This window comes from Alosa pseudoharengus, unplaced genomic scaffold, assembly GCF_046254945.1.
Source record: "Alosa pseudoharengus isolate Yale_2024_CS ecotype anadromous, Long Island Sound unplaced genomic scaffold, YU_APseudo_1.1 YU_APseudo_1.1_scf_5, whole genome shotgun sequence".
Taxonomy (NCBI): Eukaryota; Metazoa; Chordata; class Actinopteri; order Clupeiformes; family Clupeidae; genus Alosa; species Alosa pseudoharengus.
This window is the reverse complement of record NW_027468837.1, coordinates 6735473-6750472: the sequence shown is the minus strand read 5'-3', so window position 1 is coordinate 6750472 and position 15000 is coordinate 6735473. Positions and strand designations below refer to the sequence as shown.

The window sequence follows — 15000 nt, the reverse complement described above, 5'->3', positions numbered from 1 at the left end:
TAGGTTTGGCTGAATATCGAAATGATTTGCCATTTGTTATTTTATAAATATCACATTATTTGAGCTGGCTGAGTTGTCCTTGTGTTTTGTAATGTAAATGGCCTGGGGGTACAGTAAGCCATATTGAGTTCCAAACAGGCCTCTTTTGGAGCCGGACACTCCAGTATCTCTCCCTCACCACTGCAGCTTCTTGCTGACCTCTCCTGCTGGACATTATCTGCCGCTCAGTTGCAGAGCTGCATCTCTGCCTCGGGTTACCAAGTGTAACTCTGAAGCTACCCAGGCCAATATAAAGAGTTTACACTCATCATCACCCAAACAACATGTTTGTGTAAGCACTCCAGCCAGGAGTAACTGTGGAGTGGAGGGATGATAAACCGTTTCCCTCGAGGGTGGTGAGGAGGGAAGAGCAGAGCCATTATTTACCCAGAATGCCAAAGGCCGGAGCACTACAAGACATCTCCCATTAAAAAAGAAACAACCCTTATTTTGTGAGCCAATCGGGCCTCGTCGTTCGGGAAAATTTAATTTTCCTGCTGGACCATTACCATGTGAGCTGACCACAGACTTTTGTGTGAGTCAGTTCAAAATACGCCAACATGTTGAAGACAGCAGCAGTGTAAGCACATGGTATTATGCCAACCTGAAAAGGACTGTTAAGATGCAAAGAAATAAACTCCACCATATGGTCCGTATTTTCTTTCCCTCCTTACCTCTCTTGTAAAAGTATGGCCTCTGTGAACGCAGGTCAGTCTGTAAGAGCCAAACACAATCAGTTGTCAGAGAGGAATGTGTTGTTTATTGCCATTCTAACAAGAGCACCTAATGTCCTTCATTTATGAATCTTTATTTGCTCAAATTTGCTCAGCAGAATTTCATGCATGCCACAGGTTGAAACTATGTCAAGCTACCGGAGAACAACTTCCATTCATTTGCTCTCTCTCTCTCTCTGTTTGTCTCTCGCTGTCTCTTTCTCTCTCTCTGTTTGTCTCTCTCTCTCTCTCAAAATGTCTACAGTGTTTTTCTAGTTTGTACCAGACAGACCAACATTAACAGGCACTGATGATTGTTTATCCCTGTGGCCTTATTTAACAAGAAAGCAGCTCTGTCACTGTGAATAATAGTCTTTTGTTTGTTCAGTTTTGAGTGATGTAGGATGCCATTAAATATCTTTTGTATTGCTGAAGTAATTGTGGATGGCAGGCAATAAAGAAGTTGTTTAAATTTACTTTTACTCCAGCTCATTGGACAAGAACACATCTACTTCAACTAGGCATCCACTGAAAGGAATCCATCCACGTGCGCACCCCACAAAGATTGATATGAGAGAGCTAGATTGTTTTGCCCCATGTGTGTTGTGATGTTCCACTGTTTCAGTGTGAGGCATCTTAAAGTTGCAGTTGGCAAGTCTGACAGATTGAGGGGACTTAGCCAAAATTCTGAATGTTTACAACTCTCATGCCCCTCCCCCACTACCACCGAGCACTCTCTCATCGAGTTTGTGCTCGTCAGTGCACCAGACTGTGATTGACAGTCAGATCTCACACAGCCCTACTCTGATTGGACCAGAAGAACCGGGAGCTGTGGATTTTTGCAAAACAAATAACAGGCTCTAGGTGGAGGTAGATGTGCGGGTTTTTTCTGTTGGAGCATAGTGTCGGTTTTAGGGCTGTCACTTTTGTGAAAAAATCCTGTTCGATTTTTGAGACAAAAGTGTTCATTGAATCGATTGTAAAATCGATTTTTCATGTCTAAAGACTTTTCCATTTTCAACGCCAAATATAGGCCAATCCACAAACAACTAACAGGTATTAGGACGAACGTAAAGAGGGCGCTTGTAGACGCAAGCCAGCAATATTTCTGATGATTTATTGGTGTGAAGTTTCGTGCACAATGACAAACAGGAGTGTAACATTCTCGAAAAACAATAAGCCGAGTGGACTGCCATTACATCAGTGACAAACATGACTGCAGGCTTCAACGTAGCTGTGTCTGTGTTTACGATTAGAAATGTCAAACAAATTTCGCCTACAGTACGTAGAACTCGATTGCACAGTTTGCGTAGCCTACCGCTTTGTTCTTCTCCATAGTTTGATATACCAAAAACCCGAAGTACTTCCCCATCGAACTCCTCAAGTTATTAGGGCCTATCACTCGTCTCTCTTATGTCGCACAGGTTGATCGCGTTGTCCTCCATTTTTTAGCAAAACACGAGCAGCACAGCAGCTGATTGAAACAGCTGTTTCCAGTGCGTAAAACTGGTGGGAATTTTATTTTTAGCTTTCGCAATGCTTACTGCACTTCGGAATTCTTTTATATTCTTATATTCTTGTTTGTGAATTTTGTTACATCTATCCTTTTTATTTGTTTAATTCGTTTAAAATTAATAGTGTACATATTTGGTTAAAATCGATTCCCTATTTTAGTTTTCTTGTGTTGTTTGGTCCAATCGATTGTGCAATCGATTTCGAATGTAAAGTGACAGCCCTAGTCGGTTTCAGTGAATATAATCAAAAAAATCGGTAACACTTTATAATAACTACACACAATTCATCATTTATTAAGCCTTTGTTACTTATTAGTTAATGGTTTGTTCATCATTAGTAGTTTCTTGTTCATACATAATTTATCATCAGTAAAGCATTTGTTCACACAATTATAAATGGTTTGTTCATAGTAAATAAGCCTATCCAAAAATGTGTTTGTAAGTACATGATTTATACTTAATAAGTAATGAAACAACCACTTATAATGAAATCATTTTCTTATTATAAACTAGTTGCAAACTATTACAAAATGCTTTGTTCATCATTTGTAAAGCATTGTTCCTATGTTGATTTTCATAAACAACGTATTTGTACGCACAATTATAAATGGTTTGTTCATAGTAAATAAGCCTATATCTAAAATATGTTTATGAATTATTGTTAATACTTAATACATTTTGCAATAATATTTTGTTGGTGAAGTAATATTTCCATTATTTAACAGTTGTAACATACACATGCACTAATGATTAGTTAGGGTGAGGATACATATTTTACATATTTTATAACCACTTGTAACTCCTGAGTTAATTATGAATTATAGTATTAGGAAGTGGTTTATAAAATATGTATCCTCACCCTAACTAATCATTAGTGCATGTGTATGTTACAACTGTTAAATAATGGAAATATTACTTAATCAAAAACATATTATTGCATCATTTATTAAGTATTAACAATAATGTATAAACATATTTTAGATATAGGCTTATTTACTATGAACAAACTATTTATAACTGTGTGAACAAATGCTTTACTGATGATAAATTAGAAATTACTAATGATGAACAAACCATTAACTAATAAATAACAAAGGCTTAATAAATGATGAATTGTGTGTAGTTATTATAAAGTGTTACCAAAAAATCTTGCCAACTGCAGCTTTAAACACCAGCCTTGTCCTGCTCACATTCAGCCTCTGTCTCCGTCATGCCCTGTGGGATTACGTAGTGTTCTTTGGAACAGGCAATTAGGTGTTTCCTGCTCACTGACTCCCTGCCACTGCTCTTATTACCTCATCATTTATTTGATTTCCAACGTTTTTTTCCAATCTTTTTTTTTTATAAAGGTCGGGGCTATTTTAAAGCCCACTGTGTGGACACAAATCTTTTCTAGCAGTGAAGAGGGGCAGAAATGACTCCCTCATAGAGTTACATGGTCGTTCATCAGATACCATGCGAAGGAGGTGTGGATGTTGTTTTATCATCAGAGGTGAAGAAATTCTTCTGTCCTTCTCACCCGCAGAGGAAAGGCCGAAGGAGAGGGGAGTTTGTAGCATGTAGTGTAACTGAATATTTCTGTGCTCATTAGGATGGCTGTGTGATTCTGTGTGTCAGATAGATTAGGTCAGCTATTCTTGTGTGGCCAGGGTGTTTTAGAAAGAGAGGGCTCTCACTCAGGAAGAATGCAGGACGTAGAGACTGGGTGTGTGGCTGTGCTCACACAGCTTTCAGTTGTAGAGAGAGAGAGAGAGAGAGAGAGATGAAGTGATGAAGTCAGATAAGATGACAGGCAGAGAAAAAGATGAAGAGACCATAAAGTCCATCTGTTTAACCACGGAATTGCGCCTTTACAAACACTTCTCTTTAGTACGGATCTCACAGACACATGCAGGTTGAACTGAGCACTGTGCACTGGATTGGTGGATTAGGAATCCAGAGGCAGACGGACAGCTGTGTCATGAAGTGTGTGAAAGGTAGAATCTGTCTGTCTGAGGGAGCGGGCCATGAAACTGTCTCACGGCATGAAGACATCTCTCTGACTGCGCAGACGTCCTTAAGACCTGGGCCGACAGAGCTCTGCGAATGTCATTACCCCCCACCCCCTTAGCGCAGCACTGTGCTGCGGTGGAACAGCTCCTGTAGGCTCGGGCCCGAGAGAGAGGGGAGACGCTTGCTGTGTCTCTCTCACACCGTCTGACGCCACGAGAGCCTCCCATCCATGCCTGGCCTGTCTCACTCAACATCCCCTTTTTAAACACACACACACACACACACACACACACACACACACACACACACACACACACACACACACACACAACACACACACACATACACACACACACACACATACACATGGCCATGGCTAGTGTTGGTGGCCTGATAGCTGTAGGGGTGTCTGAGGGTGCTGGTTGAGATGGGGAGCCAGACTAAAAGAGAGCTGGATCTGGTTTCACTCAGCTGGTTTGTCTCCAGTTTGTTTAGTCATACCTGGATGTGGACCACTTCCTCAGAACCGCTCTCAGCCTTATCACTTCCTGTGTCCAGATAAATTTCAACACTTTGCATGTCCTAGTTTCAGGTACACACCAGCACAGTTACTTTTCAACAATATTACACACACACACACACACACAAACAGTGTAACAAGCAGTACTGAGATTCTGACAGAAGAGCCATAAGGTATGAATACTCTGCACAATCTCAACTTTGACACTGAATTATAAGGAGACGTGTTACAGTCTCTTACAGTAGCAGAGCAGTGACGACTGGGGAATTTGGAAAGGGCTGTTTTGTCTGATTCAGCAACCGATGCCCAGTATGGAATACACCATCTCCTTGGCCTCAGCTCTGCAGAATAATGTTTGGCTAGACCGATTGTAGTTTAAAGTAGCCTATTGGGTTTAGTTTTGTTCTGACGGGCTGAGGTTTTGTTTACAGACTGCTTATGTTGTGCGTCATCCTGAGTCTCAAATACTCACACAGACAGTCATGAATCACGTACGTTAACACACTCTTTTCCACAACATTGCCAACAATGACTTTCATTTTCAGTTTTTTTTTTTCAGTTTTGACAGTCAGACATATTCTGTGAGAGAGTTGGACCTTTTTAAGGTTCTCAGTGATTCATGTCATGATTTCAGACATCTGAGAACCATCACTGTGCTAAACTGGGATTGTTTGTTGCTGAAGGTTTATTTGTAAGAGGACATTTAATTGTAGGACATTTTCTGTCTCTTTAAGAGACCTCTGTTGAACTTTATCTCAGCGGTAGGCAGCTTTGTCTCGTCTGTATGTGTGCGTGTTTGTGTGTGTATGTGCGCGTGTTTGTGTGTTTGTGTGTGTGCTTGTGTATATATGTGTGTGTATGTGTGTGTGTGTGTGTGTGTGTGTGTATACGTGTGTGCGTATGTGTGTGTGTGTGTGTATGTGTGTGTTTGCGTCTGTGTCAGGTCATCTGTGTTTTTTTCCTGTCAGTTTCCTGACAGCAGATATGCTGTCCATTCAAGCACCTACTCACGGGAGACCCCAGAATGCCGGCCATGTCTAGATACTCTATAACTCATCTATTTCTGGACACAAAGACCAGATTAAGATGCCCAAGGACATGGCATGGAGTGTTTCAGAGTTCACAGCAAAGTGGTGGAGCATATTAACCCACCGCAGTCGCGGCACCAATCGTTAACTCAAGGAAACTTAAGGAGGCATACTTAAGGTCTTAATGAAGTTAGAGCAGAATGTGATTGTATGGTTCTATATGTAATGTGAATGTACTGTACTATATATAGCCCCACTGATTCAATTCATTACTGGATCAGTGAAACAGTTAAACAACCCCAGGTGCTTTCTGTTGTTTCTTCCTTATAGCAAAGAGGGTCCACCCTCAGTTTCACTGACCTATCAAGGCCTATGACCTATGTAATTACCTTCAATGGAAGCGTTCATTTAGTGTTGTTTTGTTTCTTTGTTATTAACTGTTATTGCTTTCCTCTTTCTTCATACAGTGTCAGCATCCTAGTTGGTGCACCGAAAGCCAACACCAGCCAACCAGATGTTATAGAGGGCGGGTCTGTGTTCTTCTGTCCCTGGAGACATGACCAATCAAAGTGCAGTGTTCTTGAATTTGACAGTGAAGGTATGTGTTTTCTTACATAAACACCTCACAAACATTTCAAACACTTGGGTGGGCATCAATAGACTCAACAATCAAGACAGCCTGATTTTTATGATGTCGGCTCCATCTGTTTGTAGCTGTGATGTGCTGATTCTGATGTGTATCTCCATAATTTACTAGCCTGGTGAAGGGCGTAGACTTTGCGTTAACTTTGAAATCATTGGTCCAGCCTAACAAATCACATTGATCAGGGATTCCTAACATTACTTCCTACTTGGCCTAAACTTTACAAACTGACAAAAAACAGCATTGGCAGTCAGGAAACAATGTATGTAGGCCTACATTTGCTGTTATAAATGTACACATTCTTCTGACTGCAATTTTTGATGTTTGCAGACATTGCTACTACTGTTTACCATAGCCATTACGAAACTATAGCATTATCTCCTCTCGTCGCTGATTGGCCAGCTCTTTCTAGGGTCTGATGGAAACGTTAGTGAATTATGGTGTTCCAGACTAGTATGTATGTCCCTGAAAGGAGATTTGGTGGGCATGGTCAGGCTAATCATTTGCATCCACAACAAAAGAAAAGCGTAAATGCTTCCCCACTGTGGAGATCAGAAGATTGCTATCTGTGTTTAAGAGGTGTTAGTTGTGTTATGTGGGGTTATGCATTAAAAACGAGCAACATCTTTGTGTGTGACAATGTGTGTGTGTGTGTGTGCATGCCCACCCATGGCTCTACGTGTGTGCATGTAGAAGGTGTGCTCTGCGCCCGGAGCCATGTTTGTGTATGCAAGCCATGGAAGTGTGTGAGAGAGAGTGTGTGCATACACATGTGTGTGTGTGTGTGGGAGGGGGGGGGGGGTATGTGTGGGTGGGTGCGAGGGGGTGTACAAACCCTGGAGCTCCCCCTCATTTCAGAGGGTTGATGTTGTTAATGGCGCACAGATCTCTGAGATCTATGCCAGAGTTGGAAAGATGGGGGGTTGGGTGTGTGTGTGTGTGTGTGTGTGTGTGTGTGTGTGTGTGTGTGTGTGCTGGGGTGTGGGGAGGTGAAGGAGTGTGTCTGTGTTTACTTTAGTCTGGTTGGTGACACCCTTAGCCTGGCCTTATTTATTTCTACCAGGAGACCCATTAGCCTAGACGAGCTAGCATACCTCCATACGCTTTCGCTCGCAGTGCCCCAAATCACCACCCTGAGCTGTTTGGTGAGCCCTGTGATGCCAAATTGGGGCTCAAAGTTTATTTTGACGGTTATTTTTTAAACTGATACAGCACAACAATGTTTATTTGTTTGAAGTGTTTTAAAGTTTCTGCGGAATTCCATTTTCTTCAGTGGTTTTCCGTCTGAGGCCCTGTGGGATTGTTTCATTGGAGTTTATGCTCCAGATCTTTATCGTAAATCTGGTCAAACACCCAAAATGCTTTACCTAAAGGTCTCCTAAAGCTGACTACTTTCCTGTATTGGTGTTTGTGTAGTTTGCTTAAGGATTTTTAGAAGAGATTTATTTGGTGGATATTACTGTAACTGAATATTTCACAGTTCACCGTATATTTGGGTTTGCTCTGCATAGAACTGGGTCAGTGAGTGAGTGAGTGTGTGTGTGTGTGTGGGGGGGGGGGACTGAGTGTCTGTGTGTGTGTGGGAGTACATTTGTGTGTGTGTGTGTGTGTGTGTGTGTGTGTGTGTGTGTGTGTGTGTGTTACAAGCATGGCCATACCCTCAGGGTTAGTAGCACAGGACCTCTAGGGGATTTGGCCACTGTAATGAAGAGTAATCCTGTTTTATTGAAAACACTTTTACTGGCACACAGAAATGTATGGAGCCCTCTCTGCTGTCTCTGCATGTGTCAGGGTATGTGGCTGCGTTTGTGGCTTTGAAATTGTGTGTGTGTATGTATATTGTGATTGTGTGTGTGTGTGTGTGTGTTTGTGTGTGTGTGTGTGTGTGTCTGTGTGTGTGTGTGTGTGTCTCAGACTTTGCTGTGTAAGCATAGCCTACATCTCTCCATGTTTTCCCTCTCATCTGAAGAGCCCCTCCTCCCCTCCTTTCACAGTTTAGATAGCTGATTATGCCCGTCTATCGCTGGACTGTGGAGGCTGCCAGCCCCTCAAAGTGGAGCGTAAAACGTGGGGCTCATGCAGATGTGTGGTGTAGCCGTTGTTTGGCCACCCGTTCCTCTGAGGAGCTAGGGTTTGTTTTTGTGTTGTTTTTCTTTTTGTTCCGGGGGGGAAGTGGGGTGGTTTGAATGAGGCCAAAGACTACACCCCCTCCCTGCCTGTGATCTCACTTCAGTTTGATCAACAGGAAGTGATAAGAGCAATGTTTCAGTTGATTTTCAGAAATTATACTACCCCCCCCCCCTCTCCCACACACATACAGACACACAAGCCCATTTCTGTACACGCATACATATACACGCAGAGAGAGACACACATACACACACACACACACAGACACACACACATACACACACACACACACACACCCAACCGCAAATGCACTCACTCCCACACTCACACACTCACACACATACACCCCCCCCCCCCCCCACACACACACACACATAAAACACATTTTTTTCTCAAAGGTTAAAAGGGCAGAGTGTAAGCCGTTTTCCTGTGTGTGAATGAATGTGTGTGTGTATGTGTGTGTGTGTGTGTGTGTGTGTGTGTGTGTGTGTGTGTGTGTGTGCAGGGGTGGAGTGGGGCACTAAAATCCACCGGGAACATTCTGACGGCACCGCCCCCCCCCCCCCCCCCCCCCCCCCCAAACAGGCACACACATCAATAGCACAAACAAAATATATAGTGCTAATGCAATACAACAAGCCAATCAACCACAAACCAGGCACTTTCAATAAATGTGTAAGGAACTAGATATGCAACAGTGCAGTATAAAAACAGCTTTGTGGGTGGATGGAAATTTCAAGCATCATGCAAGGACATATCTGGGTATCATAGCACTCCAATAGTTGCCTGTATAAATTTAAAAAAGGCCTAGCCTACAGACAATGTCAACCTAATAACACAGGTAATTAAAGGTATAGGTTTGGTATAGGTTTAGGTTTGTACGAGAATGATTAAAGTAAGCCTATATAGGCTTACATATATAGACAGTTCCAACGAGTTCCACAAACCATTTATCAGCCTGAGTGGCCCACTAATTAGTCATTAGGCTAGGCCTAGGCTACATGTCAACATAAGACTAGCTTGTGCTAGTTTCAATAACGTCAATGCTTTAGCTCTGCCTTCCATCCATATGTAAAACAGCAAGCAACCACGCAAATCCGTCGACTGTCAAAACTCTTTCCTCGAACTTGATCGTTTGTAGGGGCATGCCATTAGACGAGGGGCCGCTCATTTATCCCCTTACATTTCTGTAAATAGACTTGACCTGCAATCGGTTCATTGGATAAACCAGAAACACATTCCCCATTCCCAGGAGGCTTAGGCTTACGTTAATTTAAGTACAAACAAACAAATTGCATTGTCATTTTTTATTTGTGATGAAAGTTCAGTAACGCCTGAATAAGACAAAAATGTATTAAGATAAAAAACTAAGGCTAGCCTACACAAAAATCAGCATGGGAGAGATGAGTGTGTAGGGTAACCATGAATTACATATAGACAGTGAGCAAGTGGTATAAATATTGGTTGGACTTCCTTAACATTAAAGTGTGAATCTCAGAGATTTTCGCAGAAAATTCTTAGTGCAATTGCAAGGTCGATGGCCGCGGACGACTCACGGCCGCTATAATAGCTCTATGGGCCGGCCCGCACCACGCAGATTCATCGGCCGGCCCACCGGGAAAACTCCCGATCGTCTCAATTGCCACTCCGCCCCTGTGTGTGTGTGTGTGTCTGGTTTAGTCCACCTGTGTGTATATGGCGTATGTAACTCCAATCCACTGCATGACAGCCATACATCATGTCTACTGCAACCCTGCTTTAGGGTCAGAGGTCAATTAGAAACAGTGCATGAACCCTGTAGCTCATTGTGGTATGCCAAGAAACTTTGAAAAGAACTGAAAAGAGAGGGTGAGGTTAATTGTTCTCTTTGTTTGCATGTTTAAACTCTTTTTTTGCTATCTCTGTACAATTTTTGTTGTCTTTGTCCTTAAACGGTCTGAAAAATGCTTAGTATGAGGAATTTGTAATGAAAGCCAGTCACTTGTACGTTTCCCAGTGTTTGTGAAGGATAGCCTGGGGAACATTTCTGTTGCATCACATGCAAAGTCTAAAGGGCATTGCTCTTTTACTGAATCAGTCTACACAGGAACTCCGAACTGAACTATTAGCACACAATCATCCTCTCTCTTGACACAAACACCCCCCCACACACACAATGTTTCTCACTCACTCCCTCTCTCATGCACACAGAAACTTTTTCTCTTGATATCAATTTCTCTCTCTCTCTCTTTCTCTTTCCCTATTCTATCTCTCTCTCTCTCTCTGTCTCTCTCTCTCTTACACACACACACACACACAGAGAGAGAGAGAGAGACACCATGTAAACACATGAGCACATGCTATGTGGTTATGTGTACTGTACGCTGACCCCTGCTTCAAAGGGAGAGAGGTTGCTCTCTGGGGGACACAGAGAGGGTGGTGGGACACACGTCATTCTGGACTGGCCTGAAATCTGCTCCCCCCTCCTGATGATAGCGTCTCACTCCAAGTAAAGCACAGAGCAGATGTGGATAGAGTAGCATCCTGTTCATACATTCCACATTCAAAACGCCTTCAACCTTAATCAGTATTTCCACACGAAAATGTGTCAAACACTAGCATCCTTCATCAACCAACGTCATCATAAAGTATTTATATGGAAGATTTAAGCAATGAAAACTAGCTTTAATGGAAAGTTTGTACAGTGGGATATTAAAGTAAGCCTTTGGCAATGCATCTCCATAACTTTGAGCCAGTGCCCCTATGTTCCTCTTTCTGAGGCCCTTTACGGTTCTGATGGAAAAACCCTTGTAAGCCGACAGGAAAGTTAGGGGAAAACCTTGCAAAGGGCCCATGCTGGCAGTGACTGAGTCTGGTAGTCTGGCAGACTAATGGTACTCAAGCCCTGTCCACAAATAACACATACAGCAACCAGCACTGCACTATGTGGAGTTGTGTGATATCCACATGCAGTGTTTCCCACAGAGTTGGATTGTAATTGTGGTGGTAGGTTTGCAGAATTAACTTGAATGCAACAGTTTTTAACAAATTAGTGAAGTGTGATTATGATTCTAACCAGATTTAAGCACAATTTAGTACAACCAGGAAAATCATTGTGTGGTGGTCAATGTTGATATTGTGGTGGGCCGCCACAAATAAGTCAATGTATGGGAAACGCTGCACATGTGTATGTACTTGATTTCATGACTATATATGATGTACTGTTTAATGGAGTTACCCATAAACTTGGCACTACCATGGTCACACAACTTGATTGGGTTATGTTGAATATGCTAATCTTTTTTTTTTTACAGTGCTGTGTTGTGGTATTGATTTGAACAGGTTTACAATGTAATGTATGATGACATTAATGTATGATGTTGAATTAAATCAATAAATAAATTCAGGTATGTTGTTGATGAAGTGTTATAGATGTGTTATTATGTGGCACTACTTCCACTACTACTACTTTTACCACTAATAGTCAAAATACAGATGCAGACATATTATCTTACCTCCATAGGAGATCGGAGTTTCAACATCAACGACAGAGACCTCAAGGTGGAATTCAAATCCCACCAATGGTTTGGGGCAACAGTACGCTCCCATGGCGACAACGTCCTGGTAAGTTGAGCTCTGCCGGCTTAGGGAAGCTCATGTCTAGGGTCGTGAGAGGTCAGCTGACCCCGGTCCCTGGATTTCCTCCCGGTATGTTCTCAATTGAACAACACAGACCCTGAACAACGTAAACAGACGATCTGTATCAGGTACAGGGTGTAGGAGAAAGCTTTGTGTTCCATAAAAACTGTAAATCCATCTGATGTTAGCAGAGGGGTGCAGTTAAATGCAAAGCCTTTAAGCTTACAAGCCCCTTACATTAGCCACTAGAGTGTGTTATTGATATCCTATTCAATTAAATGTGTCTGCCCCAGGCCTGCGCTCCAAGGTACTATTGGAGAACGGAGCATGACATTCCTTTTTCAGACGCCACCGGAACCTGCTACCTGTCTGTGAACAACTTCACAAAAACAGTTGAATACGCCCCCTGTCGAACAGGTACAGTATTGAAACACTTGTTTCCAGTTGTAAACCACAGCAAATCAAACCAGAGACTGAGATTGTATTTCCTCTGTTTTATCACAGAGAGACACGGTCCTGCCGGCCAGGGCTACTGCCAAGGGGGGTTCAGTGCTGACTTCACTCAGGTACACCCAGTCACGGAACATGGATTGCTGTCATTATGTCATTATTTATGAAATACTAATTTTTAAATCAAAATTCCCATAAGGATATGTATTCTTTGATTAAAAAAAAAACAAGAAACAGGACAATACAGTACTTTGAATATATTTCTTGTGAAAGTCAATGAGCTCTTTGTTTTTGCAGGATGGGAAAGTTGTTCTTGGGGGACCCGGAAGTTTCTATTGGCAAGGTGAGCATACAAATGCAGTCACACTGACCTTTACTTAACAGCATAGAGGCTGTGCATGAGCTTGGCACAGTATTGATGTTTTTGGAATGAGTGAGTACAGTAGGTGTGGTGAACACTGTGCATTATTCTATTAATTATATGGTAAAGTTAGAGTTTGGTTTATGTGGTTGAAAATGCACTTAAGGATGAGGATGCAAAAGTTTCAAGCATGCTGTAGGAGATGTGGTGATCTTAACCAAAGTCCTTTTAGGCAAGTTCTTGTACTTGGCGTCCATATTGCAAAGCTTTTTGGGCACTTATCGGGCATGTATTCGGGAAGAAATGCATGGGATCCTCAAAGGAGTCGTGTGGTTTGGTTTAGTAAGGAGCCAATTTTTTAGCATGTTCTATTGACATTTTTACATAGCATCATCCAGCTAGAAGGATAATGCAACGATGGCACCCTAAGGATTTTGATAGTGAATAGTACTAGTGTATGCAGATCAGTTGGAAACGTTTTATCTCTTATGCTTGTAAACTGTAGACCAGATATGCAGTTAATGTTGTGAATGTCAGTTGGCCTGGAGCCTGTACTGACTGCCCACATCTAAGCCTTGGAGGAGAAAAGCATATGGGGTGCCAAGTCATCAGTGCTTTCAAAGGGACTGTCCAAAGAGCCAGAGGATTGAAGTGAATGAAAGCAGGTTGCGATGGGTCGTCTTAGGACACGTGTTGTTGGATGTTAGTGGTAAAAGTAGTTTAGAAAAGATTTGCAGAAACTTCCTCACTGACCCGAGGATTTGTTATATCCATACTTGTCACAATTCATGAGCTGAGAAATACAACATGGTTGTGCTCAAGCCTAGGGCCATTATGGAAAAACAACATAAAATGTTGTGTCACTATAGAGGCATTCAGCCACCACTATGAGAGGTTTTATCCCAGTTCATTTCCACAGATATGAATGAAGTAAACACATAATAAAACTTAAGAGCTTGTTATAGCCATTATACATAACCGACCGCACAAGTTGTGGTATTTAAAAAGCAATAAGACTGACACCCATGGTCTTGTTATTGTCTTTCTATTATATAACTTCTTAGAATGCTGCTGAAAGTTGTATTGAATTAAATGGGCTGCAAAAAAAAATTAATGACCGCTTTTGTGCTTCCATATCATTCCGCAAGCAGTCTGTTCCTGAAGGTTCTGTTTGCATGAAGAACTATTTTTCCCAACAGAAGCTACAAAATTGGAACAGGCATCAAGAAATGCATGTTGTATGAAGTCTCTTTTCTCGATTTGGCAAGTAGCTGTATAACAAGCGGGATAATGTGATAATATGATCTGCTGTGCAACAGGGTCCTGATCATCCTGTCGAGATTTATTTTCCTTTACTGACCACTGGACTATATATTATCGCTTACATGTTGCATCTGTTAAATGTTATACATGTATGGAAGGCCCCCGGAACATATGCTCTGTACTGCTAAGGGTTACATTGAATGTCTAAGGTGACGGTTTGCCTTAAAAGTCTGTCAGGTTGGAAGCTCTGTTATCTGTGTGAGTAGTTGCTTGTGCCTCTGGAATGTTTCTGGATGCAGTTGACTGTTTGGCCTTTCTGCACCTTTGAACTTACCCCCTCTGCAATCCCCAGGCCAGTTGATCACAGCCACTACAGAGGAAATAGTGAAGGCCTTCTATCCGTCCTACTTCCTGCTGTCAGTGGCCGGGCAGGTGCAGACCAGGCAGGTGCAGAGCAGCTATGATGACAGCTACCTCGGTGAGACTCTCAGGGGGCGTCTTATGGGGGGGGGGGGGTATGGTTATGGACGGCAATTGTGTGTTTTCCATTGACATGGCATTGTGCATATTATTGCCATCTGATTCTCTCTTATTTTTCTCTCTCTCTCTCTCTCTAACTTTCCTTTCCCAACCCCTTTGTTAGGTTACTCTGTGGCTGTTGGAGAGTTCAGTGGAGATGATACTGAAGGTACCGTGCTTTTACTTTGAAGCACACACGCACACAAACAC

The 15000-nt window shown here is 42.3% G+C and overlaps 1 protein-coding gene across 1 annotated transcript in view; it reads left to right on the top strand.

Moving 5' to 3' along the window:
• LOC143104007 (integrin alpha-5-like) overlaps positions 1–15000 on the top strand; it is a 47304-nt gene that overhangs the window by 1856 nt on the left and 30448 nt on the right. Inside the window, exons 2-8 of the mRNA XM_076267915.1 lie at positions 6274–6404; positions 12082–12182; positions 12491–12614; positions 12702–12763; positions 12945–12990; positions 14624–14749; positions 14915–14959. Of these exons, the coding sequence (XP_076124030.1) occupies positions 6274–6404; positions 12082–12182; positions 12491–12614; positions 12702–12763; positions 12945–12990; positions 14624–14749; positions 14915–14959 (635 nt within the window). The remainder of the gene's footprint in view (positions 1–6273; positions 6405–12081; positions 12183–12490; positions 12615–12701; positions 12764–12944; positions 12991–14623; positions 14750–14914; positions 14960–15000) is intronic.